Here is a 27,128-nt window from a genome sequence, read left to right as displayed (position 1 = left end):
CTCCCAAGCTGCAGCAATAGAATTTTGTATACTGTATATGTGTGTGTGTGTGTGTGTGTGTGTGTGAGAGAGAGAGAGAGAGAGAGAAAGGGGGGGGGGTCTCTGGTATGCAAGCCTTGCTCAATCAACTGTTTTAGGAGTCCTTCTGCTGCTTAAGCTGCTGCAGGAGCTGTGTATTTAGAGCCAGGGCTGGTCAAAGGTCCTGTTTTGGGGTGGGGGCAGAGAGGGGAAGATAATTCCCATGTTTGCATCATGGGAGGAGGGGAGAGGGAGGGAGGAGGTATCCATGTCTTTGTGATATTGCTCTGTGCAACCTGGTCAGTGTGTGTGTTGTGTGTGCCTTATGAGTGTGTGGCTTTGCCAAGTCTCCAGTCTTTGTGGCTGGGAAAAAGTTGTCAAGTTAGACAAGTTTGGGTTCGGCGGGTAAGGCAGGGGCTTCTTATTTTGTCCAGAGCCAATATTTCTTAAGGCTTTGGACGGGGATATTCTGGACGAGAAAATGAAATGGATTTTATTTTTAGCTCTTTACCCAGAACCAACCAGATCCAGGCCAGTGATGTAGGAAGTAAGGAATATTGATGAGCTGATTTTGAAAAAAAGTTTGTCTTTTTCTTTTTCTAGAAAAGTAGGTGGATTGCTGATGAACGAGGAAGGGTAGAATCATTGAACTGGAGAGCTGGAAGGGGACCCCCGAGGTCATTTAGTCCAACCCTGTTTTGCTGAGGCAGCAAATCCACAGCTATAGCACCTCCAAAGGATGGGCGTGCAACCTCTGTTTGGAAATGTCTAACGATGAAGAGGCCACCAGCTTCCAAACTGTCTGTTTCACTGTCAAAGGGTGTTCCCCCTAATGTAAGGGGGGGGCGGATCTACTATTAAACTAATTAAACGTAAGCTTCAAGGGCCCTAATTGTGGATGGGCCCTAGAAGTGATTCTGCTCCACATTGCTTAAAAATGTCAGGTCTGCTGTATAAAGTTTTAAAAATAATATTAATATACTGTAATTCAATGCAAAATAGCATGATGTGCTATTGTCAGATCTTTGGCATGTCATGGCCAACATCCAGTAGATCGGATCTGTACAAATGACCACACGAGTTATTAGCCTAAGTTTCAAGGAAACCGCACAACTGTGTTTTGAAATCTGGTCTAATTAGGTTTTTAATTGGGATGGGAGCTAGCTTGGAAAGTACAGAGTTGCGTTCCTGGGGGTAGAAAAATAAGTCAGCTTCCTGTTTTCTGTGGTTTCAGGTGTCAGCCTGGACCATTGTGGACAAACACACACACACCAGCCAGCTGGGTGTACATGAGGATGGGTTCCCTGGCTTTGCAAACAAAAAACAAAAAAACCAAGTTTCTCCTCCTGCTTGGAGCAGAGTAAACCTTTGAGGCAAGAACTCGCATTCCGGAACCTGGTGACCTATAACAGCAAGGACTTTTTTCCAGATGTTCAGCCGAAATCTGGCTTCCTGTAACTTTCACACTGAAACAGGCTGAAAGGCACCCTCTGCTATTACTCTTCCCAGTCCTTCCTTGCCCGTTTCCCTGAGAGTACAGCAAAAAAAGAGATAATATTTGGATTTTGCAGGCAGTGGAAGGGACAGTGGATTTTGCAGGCAGTGGATGAATTTCTCTCTAAGATTAAGGTGCAATTTGACCCAAGTCATCCTCCGGTAATACAGAGAGATTACCACTCTGGATGGAGCTTGGAAGTTCCCAGTTACTACGGTAATAACTAGTTACTTTGCAGAACTTGAAAAACTTGTCTAGTTGGGCTGTGGCTCTCAGAATCCACCCGTCAGCGTGGACACTTTTCCTGCAGATTAGGGAGGATTCAGAGAATTGTACCCTGTTTCCCTGAAAATAAGACCTAACCTGAAAATGAGCCCTAGTATGATTTTTCAAGATGCTCGTAATGTAAGCCCTATCCCCAAAATAAGCCTGATTTAAGTGAAACCCCGCCCTCCACCATAGCAACCAGAAGATGACATGACTGTATTTGAATAAATGTAGATTGTCGTATATGGAAAAAAATAAAACATCCCCTGAAAATAAGCCCCACTGCGTTTTTGGGAGCAAAAATTAATATAAGACCCTGTCTTATTTTTGGGGAAACACGGTAGGTAGTGTGGGGGGGGAGAGAAACTTTCCAGGCTCTAAGTTATTTGCAATTGGTGTCTCCACCACCAATAACTAAGGTATAAGCACATTTCATTAAAGCCATCATATTTTGGGACCCCAATACCTGTAGGAACATCTCTCGCTAAGGTTGTCTACTTGTGCCAGCCGTTTCCCCGGGCTTTGATGCTGCAGGTAACCACCCTGAGCGAGGCCCAGAAAACTGTAACTGGGAATGGGGCCTTCTCGGTGGTGGCTACAACCCTTTGGAACGTTTTGCCTGTGGATGTACGCCAGGCCTTCTCTTTATAATCTTTCAAAAGCTTGTGAAAACTGGAGCATTTTAAAGAGGGCTTTGAGAACACATTCCCCTCACAGTAGATTTTTAAAATGTTATCATGTTTTGTTGTTGCTGCTGTTGTTTAGTTGTTAAGTTGTGTGTGACTCTTCGTGTCCCCCATGGACCAGAGCACGCCAGGCTCTCCTGTCCCACTGCCTCCCGGTGTTGCATCAAAGTCATCTTGGTCGCTTTGATGACCCTGTCCAGCCATCTCCTCCTCTGTCATCCCCTTCTCTCCTCTTGCCTTCGCACTTTCCCAACATCAGGGTCTTTTCCAGGGAGTCTTCTCTTCTCATCAGATGGCCACAGGATTGGAGCCTCCGCTTCAGGATCTGTCCTTCCAGTGAGCACTCAGGGTTGATTTCCTTCAGAACTGATAGGTTTGTTCTCCTTGCAGTCCAGGGAACTCTCAAGAGTCTCCTCCAGCACCACAATTCAAAAGCATCAATTCTTTGGTGGTCAGCCTTCTTTATGGTCCAGCTCTCACGTCCCTACATCACTACAGGAAAAACCATAGCTTTGACTATGGTTTCATGTTTAATACTGTTATCATGTTTAATTCTTTCATTGACTTGGTAAATAAAGGGAAAATGTCCCTCCCTTTGAGACATAATTTTCAGTTAAGAGTTAGAGATGTGCAGCCTCACCAAACAGTGGAGAAGAAATAGCACACGGTTCAAGTGCAAACATGTGCAGGCTGCTTTGAGCTGCGGGGTGCCATTCTGTGCATGTCGGGGCCATGGAACAGTGGCTGAGAGAAGGAGGTGTTTTGCACCACAAGCCAATAGTCTCAGTGGGGTTTTTGTTGTTGTTGTTGTTCTTAACGATGTCACCAGAAGTAATTGTTTTAGTTAATTTTCAGATATGGAAAATGGAGGGGATGGAATTCGGTTTTCAAAGTTCCATTGAAATAAAGGGGATCCGTGTGGTCATTAGAAAATACAAATGCCAGAGTAGGCAGTACCTTTATAGACTACTAAAAAAAGAAAATCATCTTACAGTACAATATGCAAGCTTTCGTAGATCAGAAAGAACCACTTCGTCAGGCTTGTACCAGTGTGAAGAGCTTAAAAGTCTGAAAGTTTATGGTATGATGGCTTTTGCCAGGAATGTTCCTCTTAGAGGTAGAGTCCAAAAGTTCACGACAGGATGGATGGGGCCAAACGCCCCGTAATTTCTGAGATGTAAGTCAAGAAAGAGGCAGGCTGCTGTTGTATTCAAGCTGTGGCAGCTGTGGGTTGGATCTCACACTCTTCAAACAAAGAGGCACAGGCTGTGTGTACGTTAGAATGGTAGCTAATGATTTGGGATGGAATCATAACCCTGCTAACTTGCTAAAAGAGCAAACCAACCACTTTCCAAAGCTCTGGTGCCACTTATTTAGGACAGGAGATAGCAATGCACGAAATCCTGCTCCATCTTTTTTCTCCTTGATTCCGAAAATGGCGCAGTCTCAGCTAGTCCTTGTTCAAAGCTAAGAGTGGAACCCAGGCGGTATCCTGGCTGCTATCCACGGCTCTGCTGACCCCCAGGCCTCAACCATGCCCCTTCTTCTCCCTGCTATTATCTCATTTGGCAGCCTGATCGGGTCCCAGCTCCTCCCCCCCCCCGCAGCTTTGGGGTTAAATGTCAACAGGTTTGAATATAGGGCTGGACTCTTTTGTGGGTCGGTCCTCTAGCGCTAGCCGGCTCTGGGAGGGCGGTGCGCCGAGGCTGCAACAACGGCATGTGCAAACCAATGGACGGAGGCCCTTCTGCTTTTCTGGAGAAGAGAAGGGAGAGGGGAGGAATTAAATTGAAGACAGATGCCAAAAATTAGTCTCCAGAGGGGAGCATTCTCAGGCTGCGTAGGCACTGGGATTTCTTGGCTTTGTTGTTTCGTTCCGTTTGAATCTGTTACTCTTCGATAGAATCTCATTTTATCTGAGTTGTGTGTGTGTTGAAAAATGGGCTAAACACCGCAATACACACAGCAGGACGGTTAAACTGGGGTTTTCTCCCAATTGAAGAAATCCTAGTGGTTTGTCCAGCAGTTAAGCCCATCACTCCTCTATCCATTATACCACACTGCGTACCTCGTAATTCGTTTACTTGGGCCTCCATCAAGTTGCAACTCAACCAGAGTTGACCCATTGACTCATCTGCGAAATAGTAAATGAGCGCATGTGTAAATCTAATTGTGATGACATGGGTCTACTCCGGTTGGGTCTAGCCATTGGATCCAGGCTTCGTATTACGACTTTTCAGTTGTTTTAAGTATTTGGCCGGGGAGCCGGAAGTTGGGAGTTCAATTCCCCGCTGTGCCTCCTTGTGAGTAGAGCCAGCCTCCGTAGCCTTGGGCAAGTTGCACCGTCCCAGGGTGACCCAAGAAGAAGGGAGCAGGAAACCACTCCTGAGTCTTCTCTACCTGGAAAACCCCTGAAAGGGTCACCAGAATTGACTTGATGGCACATAATTAGGGATTATAATCATTTTTAAAAAACACTGTCGTTCAGCTTTCTCCCCATGTGGTAGCTCTCCAGGATGGAGATAAAACTCAAGCGCCCAGGTCCTAAGCCCAGATAAGCACTCCCATAGGGCTGTGAGAACGTGTTTGCACGAGGGGCTCCGAGCCCCGAGGAGATGGTGCTCACCTGGCGGCTGCCTCGGCCGAACAGGTTGGGCAGGTTTGCTTGTGTTTCAGACACACCGCAACACCTTCTCTCTGGAGCGGAGGCGAGGGGAGCACAAAGGAACCATGTCTGCACGTACTGTGGGAAGTAAACCTCTCCCAATACATGGCCAAGTCTCTCTCTCTCTCTCTCTCTCTCTCTCCCTTTTTTGAAAAGAAGATATTTCGCATTCCCCAGTCTAAACAGAAAAGGGGTTGGCAGGAATTTGGTCCGACTCTGCACCGCCAAAGAAGGGCATACCCAGTGATTGTTGTCGTGGGTCTTGTTCCGTGTCGTCAAGTTGCTTCCAACTTATGCCAGCTCTGTGAGTTAAGTACGCCACGCTCCCACCCCAAAGGTCTGGTCATTCGTTGCTCATCCTTCGATCCTGCAAACACAAGGCTGTAGTGGCTTCTCTCACTGGCCAGGATTCCTTTTGGTGAATTATGTGTGCATAAGCAAAATTGCATAACTCGCTGTGACAAACGGATAGATACCTCCTATCAGAACTGGGGCTTTGTTAGTGAGTTAATCCATCTCATGTCCAGTCTTCCTCTTTTCCTACTGCCTTCAACTTTGCTAGCGCTATTGTCTTATCCGGTTACCTCTTTATCATCTCACGATATGCCCCGAACGTGATGACCATTCTTGGCTGCCGGTTATAACTCTGGAATGACTGGAGAAGTTTTATTCCCCGGCTTCTGGAGTTCTCATTTCTAATATTTGCTTTTGAAAACAAAGTAGGGGTGTTTCTGAATAAAAAATACATTTCTGCAGCCTTCCTCAGGTTAAAGCAACCCTAAGCCTTCCTAATTTTTCCATGCTCTGCATAAGCACTAGAACTTCTTTCAATGACTGAGCTAAATTTGGTGCATTAATATTAGCAATTCCCCCCCCAAAAAAACACCAGTGTTTCTGGGCATGTGCAGAGAATATGACCCCACAGACCAGGCCAAGCAAGAGCAGGCTTGGAGCTTGGCATAGCTTGTTTTGTTGTCCTAATTAAGCATTGCATTAATTAATTGAGCAATTGAGCAATTAAGCATGGCATGCTCTCCTCCTCTCCAGGAACCAAGGGGTTCTGGTTCCCACTATTCTGTCTGGCTCCCTTCCTAGAGAATCCTAGCATCCGAGGGGCTGATTTCTGGCCCCTTGACCTTGAACCCAAAATGTCCTGGAAGTGGACAAAAGAGAGAAGGGGGGGGGACTTTTGCTGCTCCTCTGACCCGCCCACTTGCTTCCTTTGGCTGACCCTCCCATTCCACCCCTACAGGTTCCAGAACGAGGGCGGCTACGTCTTGTACCCCCAAATCGGCGACCGCTTGGACCTCATCTGCCCACGCTCGGTGCCCTTGGGGCCGTTCTCCACCGAGGACTATGAATATTACAAACTCTACCTGGTTCAGACAGAGCAGGCCGAGCGCTGCGAGATCCTACGGACCCCCAACCTGCTGCTGACCTGCGACCGGCCCGAGCACGACATGCGCTTCACCATCAAGTTCCAGGAGTACAGCCCAAACCTCTGGGGCCATGAGTTCAAGACCAACCAGGATTATTACATCATCAGTAAGTTGTGTGTGTGTGAGTTGATGTTGTTGTTGTTTTCCCTCCCCCTCACCTCTTTTTCTTTCTGAACGCTGAGATCTAAAAGGGTGCACCCTGTACCCAATCCCGCACAGGACTGGAAGAGAGAGAGGGGGATTAACACACCCAGCCCTGGGGATCTCTGTAGGCGTTCGGCTCTTATTTTTATAGGCATCACAACAGCCGTCTCCCGGGTGCAAGACCTGATGGAAGGCAGATTCAGAAGAACAGGAAGACGGGGTAAAAGTGTTGGAAAAGACAGAATGAAAGGAAAGTTGAAAACAGGAGGAGGAGAGAGATTGAGCTTGATTTGGGTCATGCGCTCGGGCCCTGTGGGTGCTTTGATTTTCATTTATTACTAATTCACCTTTAGTCCACCAAGCTAAATTGCAAGGTGGCTGGCCAAACTAGAAAACCAGGGCAAAGAAAATGATGAAACCCAAATACAAATAGAGCCCCAAAAAAAAACAAACTTAAAAAAAAAAAACCACACAAGTGTCTATAACTGAATATGCAACCAGAACTAAAAGCAAAGCATGGAAATGTTATTTTTCTGGACTTAGCAATGTAAAGGTGTTCTTACCTGGTTCTTTTTTTCCCCCTGACCTGGTCACAGGTCAAAGGGCTTTACATGATTGTTTGTGGATTGTTTGCAAAGAGCATTTTAGAATACCAACTCGGCCCTGGTGTTCAGCTACATCCAAAGCAACGGGACGCCCAGAATTGGACTTAAGAGCATGTCTCTGTGGTTGTCAGGATCACAAAAAAAGGGGGGGTTCTTCAGATGTCTTCTCTCTGGACATTTTAGGGCTAATTTTAGATGAGAACGGGCTGAAGTTGGTTGTTCCGGAGGCAGAGGAACACCCTTTGTTTGCCTCCCCAATTATTCAAACCTTGGTGGGTGCTTTTAGCTTTCGTGCCCGATCCAGGTGAGCGTGTGTGGAATACAGGTGAGCACAAATGTCAGCCCCTGCCTAACTTGAGGCCTTCCCACTTCTCTTGCCTTCCCCCCCCCCAGTGTCCCTCAACATATGTAGGGCAGGAGAAAGCAAAGAGGCCAGCAAAGATGGGACCCCCAGTTCCTTGGTAGAACCCTCTTCCCTTTCGGGGGGGGGGGGCAGGGGCACGCCTTGCATGGGACGAAGGATGAAGACACAGCTCCCTTCGCGAAAATGCGCTGTCTCTTACCATAATCCGTTTAGTAATCCACACTCGGTTAGCCAGTCATGAAGGGAAAGCCTGCCTGAAGAGAAAGGTATTTTGCCCGCTTGTGGAAGGAGAGCCAAGACGGGGCCAGGCTGGCCTCCAGTGGGAGGGAGTTCCAGAGTCTAAAGGAGCAGCCACAGAGAAGGCTCTCTTTCCTGTGTCCCCACCAGACGCACCTGTGAAGGTGGCAGGACCAAGAGAAAGGCCTCTCTTGATGATCTTAACAACCAAGCCAGCTCATAATGGGAGACATCATCTTAGAGATATTCTTCCTTCTCCTTATCCAAGGTAAATGTGTGGGTCTAGGAGCAGGAAGGCGGGAGAAAGCAGGTGTGAACAAAGCAGAGCCTTGCTCAGCCAAATCTCAACTATTTACATACATATATATATATATTCCTGGAACGTCTTGCTGAATTCTCCCACCTCAAGCCCAAAACAGGAGAAGCACCATGTATATTATACCAGAATAGGTTATGAATAACAGGAGGTCAGGCCTCTGCCCCATGCCAGTCTACAGTCTAGCTAAGCAAGGCAGGTGGAAGGGTAAACAAAGAGTAAACAGGACAACCTCTCTGTTTGCAAGGGTAAATAGATATCCTATTCCTGCTGTTCTACATGCTTGTCCCTCCAGACGCTTTGGACTACATCTCCCAGCAGCCCCACCGGCCAAGGCCAATAGAATAATGACGTTCACAGGGGCCCATAAGGCTAGGCCAATATAGCCTAGGTCGTTGCCCCATTTCCTCTTGAATGCCTCAAGTTTTGGAGGGCTCATCCCCTTCCGAGGTCGTGGGTTCCCTTGTCGTACTGCTCTAACAGTTGAGATGTTTTTCACAGAACAACTGAGTTGGAAGGGGCCTCAAAGGCCATCTAGTCCAACCCTCTTCCTGCTCAAGGCAGGAACACAAAGCCAAGGAGATCTGCCAGGGGGTTGTCTAAGTTTCTCTTGCGTGCCTCCAGGGCTGGAGTCATGGGATCCCTTGTCGTACTGCTCTAACAGTTGAGAAGTTTTTTCCCCCTGATGTTCATCCTAAATCTGGCTTCCTGTCGCTTGATCCCATTATGATGCATCCTGCACCCTTGGAGGACGGGGGAACCGATCCTGCCCCTCCTCGGTAGGACAGTCTTCCAAGTCTTTGAAATGGGTTCTCCGGTCAACCCTTTTTTGCTCTAGGCTAAACCAGCCCAGTTCTTTTTCCATCTTTCCCTGATCCTCCTCGTTGTCCTCCCCCCCATGAACGTGCTCCAATCGGTCAGCCTCCTTCTTGAGGCGTGGGGTCCGCAACCATGAGAGGTCTCGTCACCCTGGAGGTAGGACGCGTGGCTGGAAACAGTGGCTTTCCTGGGACAGGGTTGGTTTCAAAGATGTCCAAGCCTGATAAAGTTTGGTGGCCCCCCCAGGGCCGCGCCCTGGGCTACCATGTTCTGATCCGGCTGTGTTTTTGCAAACCCCCCATGATACGGGCTGCAGCCAGCCAGATCTTCGGAAGAAGACGGGGTTGGCCTTCAAGGAGAGCCCAAGGAGAGCCAACCGGCTATTCTTATGAAGCCCTTTTGACCTGCAAGGCACGAGGAGAGGAGGGGGCGTCCGAGGCAGGGCTAGTCACCCCCTTTTCGAAGGGGTGGAGAAAGGGAGTCCATTAGGGACCCCCCCTCCTCTCCTCTCCCCTTTCCTCTCCCCACCCCACAGCATCCCCGTCGTCGCTGCATCAGCTCCGGCTGCCTAGGGTGGCCCTTCAGCCATCGCCATGGCAACTGTCTCCCAGCAAACCTGTACGAGCCAGAGACTTGGCAACCAGGGGCTGGTTTGCCGCCAGCCCCACCCACCCGTCCCCCCCCCCGGCTCCCTTCCCGCCATGGGGGGGCCCATCAAATCCAGACCCCCTTCTTGGCTCCAGGGCTCTTTGGAAAAAGGGCCCCTCGTGGCCCATGGACCACGATGGAGATGCCACTATTTCTGGGCCTGGAAAGAGGGGGGGGGGCGCCACTCTCTTTTTCCCCACATTGGAGGGGGGGGGAAAGCTTCTTCAATAGGTGGGGGGCTGGAGGTTAAGGCTGTCAAGGCCTGGATTTATGAATGTCACAGCCCCACGGGTTTGGAGGGGGGGGGAGAGTGCTCCCTTTCCCTCACTCACAATCTCTCTTTTTTTTTTTGCCTCTCTCACACACACATGGTTGTGAGCATGCGTGCAACGTCTCCCCCCCCACACACACACACACACAATTTCTATATAAATAATCTCTCTCTTTCTGCCCTTCTTCCATCTTCAGTTCTCGCTGCTTTGTAGCCTGGTATAAGCCCCTGGGCAAGGAGAGACGGTTGAAAGAAAACCCACTCTTTGCCTTCGTCCCCGTCTGCCGTGTCTCCGGTGGGGCTGGCAAACGGGAAGCGGGGGGGGACTCCTGTTATTGCCATTTATATATTTATATATTCCAAGTGGATGCAATTCAAGGTCATGGGCTCTGCTCCCCGGGCAAGGCAACGGCTGGCTTTTCTGCGCGAGGTGTCCCTCTGTAACCCTCCCTTCAAAGATGACACTTCCTCCCTCGGAGCTGGCTGATGATGGAAGCAGCCCCTTGAGGAGGATCGAGATGGACGTGGTGGTGGGTTTTTTGTTTTTTTTTTAGGGTGGCAAGGCGTCGTTGACCCAGATTTTTTCCCCCCCGTCAGATGATTTTATGCCCAGCCAAGCATGAGGGAAGAGCACAAGACAGCTGAGAGGAAGGAAGGAACTGGGGATGGATAGAAGGAAGGAAGGAAGGAAGGAAGGAAGGAAGGAAGGAAGGAAGGAAGGAAGGAAGGAAGGAAGGAAGGAAGGAAGGAAGGAAGGAAGGAAGGAAGGAAGGAAGGAAGGAAGGAAGGAAGGAAGGAAGGAAGGAAGGAAGGAAGGAAGGAAAAGAAAGGGAGGGAGGGAGAGAAGGAAGGAAGGAAGGAAGGAAGGAAGGAAGGAAGGAAGGAAGGAAGGAAGGAAGGAAGGAAGGAAGGAAGGAAGGAAGGAAGGAAGGAAGGAAGGAAGGAAGGAACTGGCCATGGATCAATAGAAAGAAGGAGGGAGGGAAGGGTGGGTAAGTAGGTAGGTAGGTAGAGGGGAAGGGGAAAATATTCAAAAAAGGTCCATGCATTTTTCTCAAGGGGAGAAAAGATGGAGGGCCAGGCAGGTAGGCGGCAGCGCCTGCTCTTTTGTCCAATAAACTCATTCCTCCCTCGCTCATTTCCTGATGGCTTTGCTAGAAAAAGCATATTTTAGTGTCTTCCTGTCTGGAGCCCAGAAAATTTCCCCTTTTCGGACTGTAGCTCCCAGAATCCAGCAACCATCATTGACAGAGGTATCCTGGGAGTTGTAGTACCAAAAAAAAAAAAATTGGGTGCTTTCTAAGGTCTTGCCCTTGGCTAAATATCGGGAAAAACGTCTCAACTGTTAGAGCGGTACGACAGTGGAGCCCGTGGCCTCGGGAGGCGGTGAGCGCTCCAACCCCAGGGAAACCTAGGCAAACCCCCTGGCAGATCTGCTTTTTCTATTCCTGCCTTGTGCAGCGGGGGTTGGACTGGATGGCCTTTTAGAGGCCCCCTTCCCATTCCATGATTTTGTGATTCTGTGTTCCTTTATCCTTAAAGGGACTGTGATATCCAGGAAGGCCTTAAGTTCCAGCCTGTCTTTAAAAAACAAGGGAGGAGGGTGGGAAAAAAAAGAAAAGAATAGAAAGCAGATTAAATTAGATAGTAGGTGCCCACCACCATGCATGGTGTGTTGAGTAGTGTGGTGCACACAACATCTTTCTGGGTAGCAGCTCAGCGGCACGCACTCCACTCATTTTGGGATCCACTGAGCAGTGGCTTCCTCCCTCTCTGTCTGTCTCTCTCTCTCAGGCCTGTCCTGTCTACCATCTCTTTTAATCGTGCGCCCACCACCCACCCCACCCTCGGCCAGGCGTGTTCTTTGTGAGGGCTCAGCCGAGCGCATCTAAACTGAACCGACGGGCCCGGCTTCCCAGCGCCCCCGGCAGCTGCCGGCAAGAGAGTCCCGGCGCTCCATGCACGCGACCCCCCTCTTTTTTTCTTTTTCAAACCATTAGGGCCAATGTTTCTCTGCAAAGCAAACGGGGATCCCCGGGACCCCCCGTTTCTGATGGAGGCTGTAGCACACAGGCTGGCGTGTCATCCTCTTCGTCTTCCATTGAAAGGCAGCCTGGAGCAGCTGCCTTCTTCCCTCCTCGTCGCCTCAAACGGAACTCGAGTCCCTGTTTCTCCTGGTCCGGGTGCTGTGAAAACGTGTGTGTGTGTGGGGGGAACAACCCTCCCTCCCAGCCTGGGAGAGCCTTCGGTGGATGCTTGGGAGCCACCCGTTTGCAAGAAGGAGCTAGGGGCTGTGGTGCGGAAGGGTGGCTGGCCCCTTCCTTCTCACCGAAAAGTGGTTGAAAGTGGACGCTGGCTTGCATCAGGTTGGCATAGACAAGGCAGATGCAAAATCAGAAATGATTGGTGTCGTTTAAACAGGTCTACGTATAGGGGCCATCTCGCTCTAGTGAAGGAGCGAGCAAGCAAGCCACGGGGGGGTTTGCATTGACTCTGTTGCCCAAATACGGCACCTGGTGAAGGATGAACTGCTTAAAAGCGACGGGATCTCTCTCCTTATGACTCTTGGTCTTTCGATATCAACCGGACAGCCTGTCAGATGAAGGATGCTTTGAGAAAGGGGGACTTGTTCTCCAGCACACTGTAGGGCAGAGGACTGTCCTACCCAAAAGAGGCCACACGGAAATAGGCGTTGGGGTGGACATTTTTGCCTTCTCGGATCATGGCCTGCATTGCTTGGGGTCCCGATGGTGTTCACCCATCCTTGCTGGGAATGTCCGGTCGGCACTGGGTCGCCAGATATGGGATTATCCAGAACCTGGCCTCCGTTTTAATTTCCCACAAAGCCCTGGGGAATGCTACAAGGAGGGGCATTGTGGGATATTAAACGTGCAACTTCCCTTCCTCTAGAGGGCGCCCCGGGACGACAGTGCAGCTTTTGCCCAAGGCCACCCAGGCTGGCTCTTCTCCTTGAAGGCACCGTGGGGGGGGGAATCGAACTCCCAACCTCTACCTAAACCAGGGAGCAATCCAACCAGTTGCAAAGCCCATCATCTGGCTCGGCCCGCTGACGTGAGCGGCCCACGGTTCCTGCTTTATCTCCGAAGTGGACAAGGTGCCATGTCACGGTTCGATGGGAGCCTTCTGAGAACATTTCCCTGGATTTCTGCTCTCCCCCCCCCCCATTTAACAAATCTGCAAAAAAAATATTATTTCCTCTTTGTAAAAGTCTTCAGAAGTATGCCCCCCCCTCCGCTGCCGCCTCTGTGATTCTGTAGGCTCTGTTTCTCGAATTCTGGAAGGCTGTGAAAATCGGCCCCGAAAGGAGCTCCGTGATGGCAACAGGATTTAACCTCCTAAAAGAATCATCACGCGAAGGGGTCAGCTTCTGCATCGTGGTGATCACACTCCTGAGGATGGCTGCCCCTCCCTTGGGGAGGGGAGATGGCAGCGGAGGGAGAGGGGTCCTCCTTCCGTGGCTGGGCTAAGATCCAACGGAGGCCTTCATAGCTAATTCTGCTCAACGCCGCGCGACGCGAGTCTGCATGCGGACAGATCTGGGTCAATGGTGACTTTGCCGAAAGAGTGCCTCTTGTCTTTTTTTCCCTCTCTCTCTCCTGGTTTGGCTTTAGCCCAGACTCTCCCCCAGATCTCAGCTGTTTACGGGAGTATCCCCATAATCGGGGGTTCTCCTTCTGGGCAAGAATGGGCCTGCGGGGTTGGACTGCTCCCCATGTGCCTGGTGGTGAGAAGCGGGCGCTGGCAGACCAGGGAGGCTGTCGGCTTGCCAGGACACCTGGGTTCTCTCCGCAGCCCTCTTTGGCTGGGGCAGGACCGGTTGCCTTCCGACCGTCTCCTTGCTCATCTCTGCGGTGGCTGGCTGATGAACAGATCAGGAGAGGGACTTTGTCTATGCAAATATTTCAACATCTTGTTTAAATATTCAGTGGCCCTGCAGAGCATCCTGCGGCGGCCGGAGGTGGGGTGGGTGGGCAGTGCAGGGAGCATGGAGGGGCTTCGGAGGGGACCCCATGTTGCCCGGCAGGTTGGGATCAGGGACAGACACCTTTGCACCGCCTCTACCCCAAGGCCTAATCTCCCTCAATCCTCTTAATAACAAGGTCTGCCTTCTCCTATCTGGAGCGATTAAGGAAATCTCCTCTGGCCTTCTGCGATGGCCTGAGAGCCTGGCCTTCTTCTTCCTAGTTCACAGCGCCCACCTTTGCAGGACGACCGAGCGCCACCTGCTTCCCGGACTCTTTCATTGCCTCGCCTTAATCTTCCCTTCATATCTTCAGAGCTCTCCGATAGTCGGTCGACCCCCACCTATTTATTTTTGGGTCGTTGTGTTATTTTTAAAAATTAAATAAATATATATATATTCTCAGGGCGACTGACACAATAGATTCATGTCGGATGAACTTGTCCACAAAAGCCCACATTAAACAGAGATAAAAATTAATCTTGAAGGTGCCACCACCTTTTTGTCTTCTTTTTTTACTTTTGGCTTTTTATTTTGTTTTTACCTATAATGCGTACACAATAAAAGTAAAGTTATAATTACATTTATAATACCCATATGATTGTTGTTGTCATTTAGTCTTTAAGTCTTGTCCGACTCTTCGTGACCCCCATGGACCAGAGCACGCCAGGCCCCCTGTCTCCCACTGCCTCCCACTGGAGTTGAGTCAGATTCCTGTTGGTCGCTTTGATGACCCTGTCCATCCATCTCCTCCTCTGTCGTCCCCTTTCTCCTCTTGCCTTCACACTTTCCTAACATCAGGATCTTTTCCAGGGAGCCTTCACTTCTCATGAGATGGCCAAAGTATTGGAGCCCCAGTTTCAGGATCTGTCCTTCCAGGGAGCATTCAGGGTTGATTTCCTTTAGAATGGATAGGTTTGTTCTCCTTGCAGTCCAGGGGACTCTCAAGAGTCTCCTCCAGAACCACAGTTAGAGAGCATCCATTCTTCGGCGGTCAGCCTTCTTTATGGTCCAGCTCTCACTTCTATACAACTATATGATAGCACTGAGCAAACAAGTTTAAAAGAGCAGATGAACACACGAGCCATTGAACATATTATTGGTTGGGTGTCTTTATCTAACGTGAAAATATTAGCAAATTAAGAAGGACTTCACATGAAAGATTGGACGCTTGCACTGAAAAGCAGGTTTCTGCCCACTTTTCCTGCTTTCGATGTCAGGGACGCTCAGAGGAAAGCATTAAATAATAATTTCTGTACAGAGATAGGCTTCCTTTCAGGGCCCCTGATCCCAAACCCATCCAGGTTGGTGTTCAGAAATGGACTGGTAGCTGTAAGAATGGCTGGACATTGTTTTGGGTTTCTGGTGCTGGCCAAAGCTCTTCCGAACTCATTTTTGAAGTAGTTGGAGTCTCCCGCCTTCGAGAGCATCCCCAGGTACAACGTGTTGTAGTCCTCTAGCTGCAGGGGTGCTCACTCTTTTGTGTTTTATGCTCTACCCATCACTGTATTGAGAACCTGGATTCCCCCCCCCCAGGAGAGAATCATTTTATCTAAGAAAGATGTTTTTGTACTTACGAGCGTGCTGTGGTTATATTTATGACTCGTAACAAATTCAAAGAACATTAAAAATTGCAGTAGTAATGCTGGGAGGGAGCACGGACAAAGAGAATTCACACTTGCATTAGGAGTTGAAATGTGTAAATAGCGCTGGGGGTTCTTTTATTCCTGTGGAAAGTGATAAAGAGCAAAAGATAATCATTTTTAAGTACAGTGGTGCCTCGCTTAACGAGCGCACCGTATAACGACGAAATCGCATAGCGATCCGTTTTTTTTGATTGCTAATGCGATCGCTCAACGTCGTTTAGATAGGGCGAAAATCGCTTTACGAAGATCGGTAAGCGTTTCGCTTACCGATCTTCGCAAAACGAAGCCCGACGATCAGCTGTTCGGCGGACAAAATGGCCAGCGGAAGCTCCGTAATGGCCGCACGCAGCATTTTCGTGCCCTCCCCTCGCTTAACGAGGGCGCGAAAATGGCTGCCGGCCATAGGAAACCTCGCTGAACGGTGAGTAAAGGAGCCTTTTGGAACGCATTAAACAATGTTTAATGCGTTCCAATGGCTTTCCCTGTCCCGTTCAGCGATGTTTCGCTATAGCGAAGGTTAATCTGGAACGGATTAACCTCGCTATGCGAGGCACCACTGTACTTGTTATGAGAACCTTGCGTCCCACCTCGGTGACTTCTGTGTCCTACAAGTCCGTAGGTCTTCCACGGGTTGAGCGCTGGTCTTGGACCATGACAAAAGCTAATCCCTCTTTTTCTCTCTCTCTCTCTCTCTCATTTCTGCCCCACAGCAACCTCCGATGGCACCAAGGAAGGGCTCGAGAACATGAAGGGGGGTGCCTGCCTGTCCCGGGGCATGAAAGTCGTCTTGAAAGTCGGACAGCGTAAGTCCCCAGGGGTGGAGAGGGCGGTCAAGATGAACCCACAGATCAGAGCTCTGAAACCTAGGGAAAGGGGGGGGTCATCCTTTGGGTGGCGTTTTTGGGGAGCCAGAACATCCTAGGGAAAGAGCGGAGTTGTGTGGTTAGAAGAAAAGGGGGTCCCTTGGGAGGGGGAAGGTGGGGAGCATGGACATGGGGGAGGGCCTCGGGGTCGGGCTTGAGCCTGGCCATAGGACAAGCAGCCAGAATTCTGGGTCCTTTGTGCTTTCCCTCTGCAGCCCCCCCTCCGCCCCCCCAGAACTGGAAAGCCCACACCCGCCAGGCCCTACACACGTGTTAGGAGATGGAGCTAAGGTAGTGGGTGGGTCCCCTGGAATGAAGACGATGCCTTGAGAAAGCAGACTGCTATGATGGTCAAGCATGGGACAAAGGGGTGGGTGGGTAATATTCTAGAGAGCCGTTGACTTCCCCAGATGGCCGTTGACCCCCCCTTTCTTCCCTGCCTGCCCCCCTGCTTTGCTTCCAACATCATTATTCCTCCTCATCCTCACCCATTGCCACCCTTTTCCAGGGGTGCTCCAGCTGCCTCTCATGGATCTTGCACCCCCCCCATTCCTAAACAACATCCGGCCTCCAAGCACCACTCAGACCAACCATTCCCCCCCCCAAAAAAAACTTTTATCTCAAAAGAGACTTTTCCAGGCCCTTCTCAAGCTAGAATAAACCGAAAGGGAAATTTGGAGGCAAAATACCTCTCTGTGAACTTTCCTGCCTAGAACTTATTTCCTGACCTTGGGAGATTTTTATTTAAAAGATATATATATTTAAAAGTTGCCCAAGACTTTGGCTCAAGTAAGGGGAAAGAATGCTTCCGGGGGGGGGGGCGTCCTCAGCTCAGCGGTCAGTGCGAACCGGAAAATAATTTTATTCGGTTTTAAAAGAAATTAATTGTCGGGAGTGGAATGCTGCCCGTTAGCAGAACGCGCCGCCCTTCTCCTGAGAAGGGGACTCAAGGCAGTTCACAATATTAAAACGAGTAGAATTAAAAATAAGTTAAAATGAAAAAGCCATCAAATGATAGGCTCATTAAACTATGCAATCGAATAATTAAAACGACTGCACATTAAAAACGGTCTTAAGTTTTAAGAAGGCATCCTGGGAGTGATTCGACCAAACCTTGGTGGTAATTTTTTAAAGAATGGCATTGCCTTTAAGGTCACGGACGGGCGTGCAAGGCCGGAGGCGTGGGGCAGGGCTGGGCGTCTCCCTGTGTCCGTGGCCCTTTGGGGGTCCCTCCCCCCTCCCTGCCCGTATGCCACCCCCCCCTTCCCGTTTGCCCACTGCTTTCTTTTTGACCTTGCCCCCCAGATCCCAACACGGGCACCAAATCCCAGATGTTCATCCCAGACACACCTGCCGAGAAGGAGCGAGGTGCCTCTGGCGCGGTGGAGCCCAACAAGGAGATCAACCCAGGTATGGCCTTCCTGCCGTTCTCCACCCACCCTCCCACGCACCCACCCTCCCTGTTCTCGTGGCCGGTGCCCGGCTCGGTTTATCTCGATGGCCTTTTCCCCGGCTCAGGACCTCCACTCGAGCCCCACGCTTTCCACGCCATGTTCCCTACATCCACGCTGCTTTTCCTTTTTCATCCGCTCCACGCTCCTGCACTGTGCTTCCGGAAGAACCGGCCACGAAACCATCCCGCGCCCAGAAAGGATTCCCTCTTTCAGTCTTAAGTGGAGCACCCTGAGGCTTAAAGAAGGGGCCGTAGGCAGTCTGGGGTCCCTGCCAATATTGGGGGCAGACGATAGGGAGATAGACGCCAGTCACCATGCAGAGAATCAAGGTGGGAGCGTTCACACCTTTCCTGGGGAGTCCCCTTGTTCTGCCCGGCTGAGAAAACCCAGGCGCCCAGGGCTGTCCTCTCCCTCCTTCTTCCGCTGACCTCCCTCTTTCCAGAGAACCCAGGCGTCCCGACTCCCTGCTTTGCCTGGGCCCGTAGCCCATTCCTCTCTGCTCCCGAGACAGAAGGTTTGAAAGCCCTCTCCGCTGGAAGACGGGCACCGACGACGGCTACTGAGTCAGCACGGCTGGGACTCTCGGTCTCTGGCCACCCGCCCAGCCAGGAGCCCTCCAGCTGGGCTCAGGCCTGGCAAGATGGTCAGGCCTGGCAGGACGGTCAGGTTCTCTTCTCCAGCTTCTCTTCCGCCGCTCGGGGAAGGCGAGGGAGCCGAGAGGAGGGACCCCAATGCGGTTGAGCTTTATTGAGAGTGATGCTCGAGATGAACCTTGCCAAGCTGGGCCAGGGGAGGTGTCGGGAAGGCAATTAGCTCCATTAACCAGAGTCGACAGCCACTAACACGCACCTTGCCCATCTCAGTGGGGGCCGCTCTGCTCCTTGGATGTGTCTTCACCCACCGGTTGTCACTCACCCCTTCTTTTTAAATTCACTCTATACAGATCAGAGACTGGGGGGGGGGGAATAGAAGGAGCCACTTAGACCAGGCCTGCCTCTTCCTCCCTGGGAATGGCAATGACAAGCCCCCCCCTCCCTGCCCAGCAACCGGAGCAAGCAGGGTGTCATGGGGGGGGGTTGTGGTTGGGCCGTCCTGTGTGCAAGACCACGAGAGCCACCAAGAGATGGAGGACCCACATCTTTCGGGGGAACGATGGCTCCCAAAATATCCGAGCCGGCGAGGAACGCTTGGTGTCGTCCAAAAAAACCAAAAAACGAAACCAAAACAAAAGGAAATTCTCACGTCTCTGGTTTTGCCCCAGAGGGAAGGGCTGATCTTTCAAAGCTGCCCTGCTTGCCCTCAAATCTGTGGAAGAAAGCAGCAAAGGGAGCTTCCCGAAGCAGGACACCGGAAAGGTCCCTGTGATTTCTAGTAAAACGGATGGCAGGAAAAGCAAACAGCTCGATTGCAGGGAGTGAATGAGAGGAGACCTTGCAGGTCAAGGTGAGGGCCAGGGGACAGGACAGAAGCCAGGTCTCAACTGAGGTTGCCTGTCTGGCTGCTCTCTCAAGGTGAACAGGGCCCTCCTCACAAGGAGAACTGGACGTGCGAGGAAAAGCATGCCGCTGAGACCTCTCCTTGCCTTGAAAAACGGAGAGGGCTTTTTGTGAGAGACCCATCAATGTGTAAACTTGACCTGAAGCCTGAAGTGATCTCAAGACAGACAGAGAGTGTGACTAGATGGGGGGGGAGCTGTCTCTGTTTGATTCGGGAGGGGCTGTCCCTGTTTGATTCGGGGGGGCTTTCCCTGTTTAATTCAGGGAGAGCTGTCCCTGTTTGATTCAAAGTTATGGCAGTTGAATCGCTGTTGTCGTCAATGCAGAATGTTTAATTATCCTGAGCAATAGGGAGGGGCATTAATCCCCCCCACCAAGATCACAGGTCACCTCTCCTCTTATCACCCCCTCTTTCTTCCCTGCCTCTTTTTTAAAAAATGTAACAATTGACATGATGCCGAATTGATAGAACAGCTTTTGAAACCGTAGTGCTGATCTGATCTAGTGCTGAAGTGGAGAAGCATAATTTAAAAATATTGTATGGAGGAAAGGCAAGAAGTGCTCACTTTGAGGATGATGTTCCTGCTGGACTGGCACGCCCTTCAGTACAGCATCGCGTGCTGGTGCATCCTCCTCAAGTGACCACCTCTTCTCTTTCCTCTGGACAGTTTTTAACCATGCCTTTGCAATTTAGCGCTATGTCACATAAGCACTCTAGTTTAACAAGTTATAGCAATGCAGTGCTATGTCACTTCCAAGTTTTCTTTTTTCAAAAAGAGGTTCAGTCATCAAACATCACCCTAGAACACCACCTGCCCCTGGTGGATGCACTCACACATATGCCAGAAACAAACACAACACAAAAGGCATGTGAGTGAAACCGCTACTCCATGCAGACTCCATCACAAACTATGGGGTGAATTGCCATGTAGTTACACCCTTCCCTTTTCCCCCCAACATTTTATCTGCCTTGAAGACCTTGTTTGTCTAACGGGGGAAGCAGGGAGATGGCATGCCTGGGGTGTGTGTGGTCTCTCCTAAACTCTCTTTTCCTCTCCCCTGAAAACCAGGACCTCCGACTGGGAACACCACTGGGAAGGTGGGAGGCGAGAACGGACCCCTCCCGCAGTCCAATGTGCCAATCATCGCGGGGGCCGCTGGGGGGGCCGCCTTTGTCCTGCTGGCGGCCGCAGCCGTGACGGGGGCCTTGTGTTACCGCCACCGCCGGGCCAAGCACAGCGAGTCTCACCACCCGCCTTTATCGCTCAGCACCCTCACCAGCCCCAAGCGGGGCGGAGGCAGCGGGGGCGGCAACAACAATGGCTCCGAGCCCAGCGACATCATCATTCCACTCAGGACTTCGGACAGCGCTTTCTGTCCCCACTACGAGAAAGTGAGCGGGGACTACGGCCACCCCGTCTACATTGTCCAGGAGATGCCCCCGCAGAGCCCCGCCAACATCTACTACAAAGTATGAGGAGGGGGCGAGGTGCCCGCTGGTTGCATCTTTGACCTCCATGGCCGGGAGGGGAGACACTCGGCCCAGGCGGGGTGGACGGGACGACGCCACCCTGCACACCCCTCTCGTTCACCCCCGAGGCTGCACAAAGGGGAAGGGGGTCAACGCACAGCTACTGGTGCCACCCTCTGGCAATCAGTGGGGGGGGTGTCAGTGAAACTTGGACCTTCTCCCACCCGCAGTGAAGGCACAGACTCTTGATGGCCTTCCCCTTCCAGAGGATTCCAGCTCGGCAAGGATTAACTGAGGGAGGGCCGTGACCCCCCCCCTTCCCGTCCGATGTGAGCGATGCAAACCGTCTTTCCCCTCCTTCACATCCCGTACTCTGCTGGAAAAAAGGGCGGAGACTTACACTACCACCTCACAACAGAACACACAGGTGTACACACTTTTCCCCCCCTTCATCCTAAGCCGGTGGTCTTTTCTGGATGTCCGCCCGGCTGCAACCCTCCTGTTATCTCCTTGTGACTTTGGCGCTCGAGAGTGTTGCAGCGCAGATTCCCGTAGCTCTGATCCAACACGCAAAGGTGGCTTGTTAATGTGCACTGTTGGCCGAAATGAATTTCGGAAAAGAGAGAAAGAAAAGAAATTGAAAAGTGGCTGAAAGAAGAAAAAAATGGAAAAAAGAAAAAGGAAAATCCGAGCACATTCTTCATATACACATTTCCTGGCAATAAGTCAAATGTATTTTTTTTTGTTGGTTGGTTTTTGTTTTTTCATACCATACCGAAGATCCATGCTATAGCGGCTAGACTTGCTTTTGTGAGGACAAAGCACCACCTCCTGAATCTGTAGAGGTTGGAACTTAATGTGACTGTCTTAAAAAGAAATCTACTGAGACTTAAGATTTGCCTTTCCTTCTCACACCGATGTGCCCCTCAAATTTCGAAACGTTCGTGATTTCAGCATTCTGCTAAGTTTGATTTCAGCTCTGCAATATTGCTTTTCCTTATTCCCGTTGACTCCTTTGGATTCCTGATGGGAGAGGGTGACACAGACCAGCTCTCTTTTGCCCTGCACTCACCCACCAGACATCTTTCCAGTCAACAGAGGACACACCTCCAGGGCCGGTGTTGACCAATTGGCGTGCAGAGCTTCGAACCTTTTTTTTTTTGGTGGGTGGGGCTCCAGCTCCCCCCCAAAAAAAACCCTTCAGGTTCTGGGAACTGGTGCCTTCCCCCCCCCCCCCGGAAAATATAATGCTCCGATCTTTCAGCTTGGTTTCTGTGCCTGCCCTGGTACCTTTGCCCCCCACTTTTTATATATTTTTTTAAATTTTCACTAGGGAAGGGATGAAGGAGGCAGACGTGTCCCCCCCCCTCTACCCCCCACTGTTGACATACTGCTGTTTGAACAGCGTTTGCATCCGGGAAACGTTTTGGGTGACGGGAGCCTCCGCTGCCCAAGACTGGACTCCGCGACCCATTTCTTTCGTCCAGGGGCAACCATTTTGGAAGGCCTTTCCCTTGTTTCCGTTGCTTAGGGAGTTTGATTCCCCCGCAGTGCCTCCTTGACTTGATGATCCATAAGGGTCCCTTCCAGCTCTGCAGTTCTAAGATGATAATGATGATGATGAAGAAGAAGAAAAGGAGAGAAAGAAAAGCCAAACAAAATAGGGGGTGGGGTGTCTTCCCCTTCTGACCATGCTGGAGAAGATGGGGCGAGGGGGTGTGTTTCCCCCCGATGTTGGGTCGTTTTGGGGTTGTTCGTTTGTTTGTTCGGTCATCCTGGCGTGGGGGGGGAGAAGCTTGTGGCTGTGCGTTGCCCAGTGGCCTCAGTCTGGTGGATATTAAGAAGCCGTGTGTCGTGTGTGAGCCGTAGTGGAACGCGCAAAGAGGCCGGACGTTTGTGTGTTTAGGCGGGTGGAAATGTGGTCAGACTTCCCTGTTTTGATAAAGGGAAACAGAAACGGGGAGGGGGTTGGAAATTTGGTCTTTTTTCAGCTTTAACAGAAGTTTCTTGGGGGGGGGTTGTTTTGTTTTGCTTTGTGTTTTTTTTTTAAATCTGAGAGTTTCTTAGCTTTGTCGGTGGAATTTTACTGTTGGACATTGTTGATTATAGAAGTTCTTGTGAAGCTTGGTTTCGACTCTTTCTTTCTTTCTCCCCTGCCTCGGCTTTGAAGGTCAAAAGGGTCTTGCCAGGGCCAGACCCACAAGGGGTTTTCCCCCCTGTGCTCCTTCATCTCTATGGCCGTTTGGTGTAGGTGTTAGCTACCAGCCGGCAAGCAGAAAACCACTCTGCCCATGCTCAGGAGCAGCAGATGGGCTGTGAGAAATCAGAGTTCAAGTTCAGAAATGCTTGAGGGTGGCGGGGGGGAATAAATTAGCGAGAAATTCTCTCCCTCCCTTACCCCAAACACCAGTCCTGCGGAAACGGGTGCCAGCCATGCCAGGGCTGTGCCCGGGGGGGGGGGAGCCAAGGGTCTGGGATTCCTTTCCTGCGCGGTCTCCTCCCTCTGCCCCAAGATGGCCATCCGCGCCTGCTCCTCTACGCCCTTCCTGACCTTGCATGGCCGCCCCCCCTCCTCCTCCACCGTCTCCTCTCCCAGCCCTCGGATCAGCAAACCTCCTTTTTCTACGTGATGGAGTCTGACAGCGTGTGGCGCTGCGGCCCCCCCCCAGGGCCGTGTCTGTCCCATGTACAGAGATCTAATTGAAGACTCATTCCCCCCCCATGTGCCTCCATGCACACATGTGCCCAGAGGGAACTGGTGGGGTGTCAGCCTTTGGGGGGGCAAGAGGGTCTGTCCTGCCAGCCGACTTGGGGGGGCTCATTTCCAAGCGGGACCCTCTCTTGACACTCCCCTTCGTTCAGATCTTGGCAGGCGTGCCCACCCACACACACACACACCGATGACGAGTACTCCCTCCCGCACTCTGGTAGTGCCAGGCATCTGCCACAATCTCTCTGCCCGACACACACACACCCCATCCAGCTCCCCAACCTAGGCGTTCCGGGCCCGACTCCTGCCATATCCAGATACCTTGTCAGGGCTACAGACGAGGAAAGGACTTGAGAAGTTATTTTAGGAACAGGAGCCAGAGAGCACAAATCAGCAAAGCAAGAAGGGGGGGGAGAGGGAAGGCGGGAGAAAGAGCGAGCAAAGAGCGAGCATGCCAAGCGCCTTACATGCCCCAACGGAGATGGGGGGGGCAGAGCCTGGCAGCTGGGGTGGGGCTGGGGGGGTGGCAAGGGCGGGGAAGGGATGGATTGGCGCATGGAGTCCATCTCAAAGCAGAACAGCCTGGTAACGAATTTGGATGATCAAGGTGTGCCCAGAACACAAGCTGAACTTCGGTGGCTTCTTTATTATTATTTTTTTAACACATTAGAACCGTCCCAGTGTTGCAAACGGTGAAGGGAGCTGCTCAAAATCTGGCATGGACATTGCTGCAAAACCAGACACATACACACACATTCGTACTCACACACACACATATATATATGTTTGTGTGTATGTGCAAACAACTAGCAGAACTAAACAACTAAACTCTGGTTTTTACCAGAGCTACTGAAGGAGCAGAAAGCAAGAACATGCTGTCGAAATATTTCTGCTCGTTACACTTAGAAGGGTATGTGTGTATTTCTTTTGTGTGGTTCTTTTGCAAAGTTACCGCACCCTTCGGATTCGGGCAAGAAATCCCACTGGGATGAAGATTATCTGACCTCGCCTGCAGACGATCTGCTTATTTATGATACACTCTCGGTTCTACCTAGCGCCAAATTTAGGAAAGGCTGCTCCATCGCCATATTGTTTCAGTAACATGACATTAAGATTTCAATGTTTCCAAACAAAAGGCAAGGTTTAGTGCGTGTTTGTGCGTATGTGTTTATGGTGCCTCTTGAAATTCAATGCCTCTGTTTAAACATCTGCACACGCTCGTCCTCCAAACAGAGGCTCACACATAACTTTGGAGACACAACCGAATGTTAAAATGTATGTGAAATTAGGGTTGTTCCTTCCCCCCATTGCATTAAACTTTGCGTAGCCCAATAGGGCAGGGAGGGGAAGCGAAGCCTCCCCAAGACCCTGGGAGCCGAGGAGGGCCTGCACCCCAGGGCCCCCCCATGCGGTGTGCATGACGTAGCCCCAAAACCCACAACATCCCAAATCAAGCTGTCGCCCTCCCGAGGGTGGAACCCCCTGCTTCGTCCTCCCTCCCCCTCCCCGGTGGCGGCTGAATACCAGGATGGGTGCAAAGCCCACAGTGTACAACGGGGGGGGGGGGGTTGCCCATTAGCTCAGCCAGCTTAGCCGCTTGGATGGGAGCCAGGGGTCAGCTGGGGTCACTCCCCAATTAGGTCACATTTTCTCCTCCTGTCTCCCATAGAGGAGGAGAAGCGCCGGCTAATGAGCGGGCGTTTGGGGTTCCTGTCCATCGCCTGGGTGGGATGAGGCTGGCTTGAGAGTAAGAAAGCGGGGCGGGGGGGGGGGAGAAGAAGCCTCTTCTTGTTAGCCCACTTTTCTTGCAAGCAAGGGGGGGCAGTGCTGCCTATTGGGTTGTGCAGGGGGGGGAGAGGAGAAAGAGGGACAGCTTTTCTCTCTTTTTCCCTCCGAGGTGAGTTTGGCTTGAAGGGGCCCAGGAGAAGGGCTGCAAAGGAGGGGGGGGGAGTGATGGTTTACATAGGACCAAGGGAATTAATCAAAGAGGCCCCATAACCAGTCTTCTCTGTGTGTGTGTATATATGCCTGTGTGTATAGGGAGTTTTAAAAGTATTGCCAAGCTCTACGAAATGCAAAAAAAAAAAAGCCCCCGAACTCTCAAGGTATGGATTCAGGCGTTCATGTCCTGAGCAAAGGCAAATATAATAATAATAAGGCCAATGTGATTTTAGGCTGCAGGAGCGTCGTCTCCAGATCCCACCAGGTACTGGTTCCCCTCTATTCAGCGCTGGTTAGATCTCCTCTTGAGTCTTGTGTCCAGTTCTGGATGCCACACTTTAAGAAGGATGCTGACAAATTGGAACAGGTTAAGAGGAGGGCGACCAGGAGGATCAGGGGGCTGGAAACCAAGCCCTAGGAGGAAAGACGGAAAGAACTGGGCAGGTTTAGCTTGGAGAAAAGGTGACGGAGGAGAGAAAAAACATCACTCTCCAAATACTTTAAAGGCTGCCCTACAGAGGAGGGGCAGGATCTGTTCTTGACCGTCCCAGAGCACAAGACATGTCATAATGTGACAGGAAGACAGATCTAGGCTGAAGATCAGAGGGGAAAAAACTTCCTAACCGTTCGAGCAGTACGACAACGAAACCCATGACCTCGGGAGGGGGCGAGCACTCCAGCACTGGAGGCCTTCAAGAGAAGATTGGGCAACCATCTATCGGATCTGCTTTGACTGGGATTCCTGCCTTGATTGGACTCAATGGCCTTATAGGCCTCTTCCAACTCCATGATTCAGTGATTATATGAAATAAAAGGGCAAAGTCTGGGACGCATCTCTGGAAGGCTGCTTCTGAGGGGACCTCCAACTGGCCCACCCGGCACAGCCCCGCCAGCGGGTGCATTTCAGGGCCATCGTTGCTGAAAGTATCTGTTCCAAATTTCAGGCTACGGGCAGGCCTTCACTCGAGCATGGCTTTGGAGCCCGTTTCCACCGCTAGGATTTAGATCTGTGGTACGAGAGGAAGCCCTGCTGTGGCCCTGTGCATAAGCAAAGTGCTCTCAGCTTCAGGTAACAGAAGGTCACCCCCAGGTAGTGTGAATTAGGCGATCAAAGGGGCCGTCTAGGGCCAGTTCCCCATCGCTGAGACCCAAGATCTTGGTGTTGTGCGTTGTCTGCACAACACCACCCAGGGGTGTGTGTTCTTCCCCTGCTGTGGTGCACATACCGGAGATGTTCACACAGGGCGAGAGTCCTCTCCAGGAAGACATGCAGGTGTGACAGAAGAGAGAGGACACCAACCCAGACCACCACAACTGTCGGTTTTCCATCCACCACTGGGACCGGCTGAGTTTGGGGTGTGGTTCTCGGCGCCTTCTGTTCTCCTCTCTCCTCTTCCTAGCAGCGGGCCCGGGGGACGAGAAGGTACGAGCGACAGCAGGAACCAAAGTTCAGGCTGATCCACCAATCCGGGTTGCATCCTGAACTCTTGGTGCAAGGCTGGAACCAGGAAGGGCGGAAGGATGCTCACCAGCGGCAATTTAAAAAATCAATAAATCTATTTCCTGGTGCTCTCGTCAGAAATGGAGATGC

At 51.2% G+C, this 27,128-nt stretch overlaps 1 protein-coding gene across 3 annotated transcripts in view; it reads left to right on the top strand.

Moving 5' to 3' along the window:
- Window positions 1-23,008, top strand: part of EFNB3 (ephrin B3) — a 51,178-nt gene extending 28,170 nt beyond the window's left edge. For 2 of the 3 annotated variants that reach the window (XM_020809621.3, XM_072977164.2), the window contains 4 exons: window positions 6,384-6,676; window positions 16,313-16,405; window positions 17,771-17,875; window positions 20,486-23,008. In XM_020809621.3, the coding sequence (XP_020665280.1) occupies window positions 6,384-6,676; window positions 16,313-16,405; window positions 17,771-17,875; window positions 20,486-20,892 (898 nt within the window). In that variant the 3' untranslated portion in view covers window positions 20,893-23,008. The remainder of the gene's footprint in view (window positions 1-6,383; window positions 6,677-16,312; window positions 16,406-17,770; window positions 17,876-20,485) is intronic. The other variant, XM_020809624.3, reaches the window with a different exon arrangement.
- The last annotated feature ends 4,120 nt before the right edge of the window (window positions 23,009-27,128 follow it).

Source organism: Pogona vitticeps, chromosome 6 (genome assembly GCF_051106095.1).
Source record: "Pogona vitticeps strain Pit_001003342236 chromosome 6, PviZW2.1, whole genome shotgun sequence".
NCBI lineage: Eukaryota > Metazoa > Chordata > Lepidosauria > Squamata > Agamidae > Pogona > Pogona vitticeps.
Note: the sequence above shows the minus strand (reverse complement) of the source record. Positions and strands in the feature narration are given on the sequence as shown.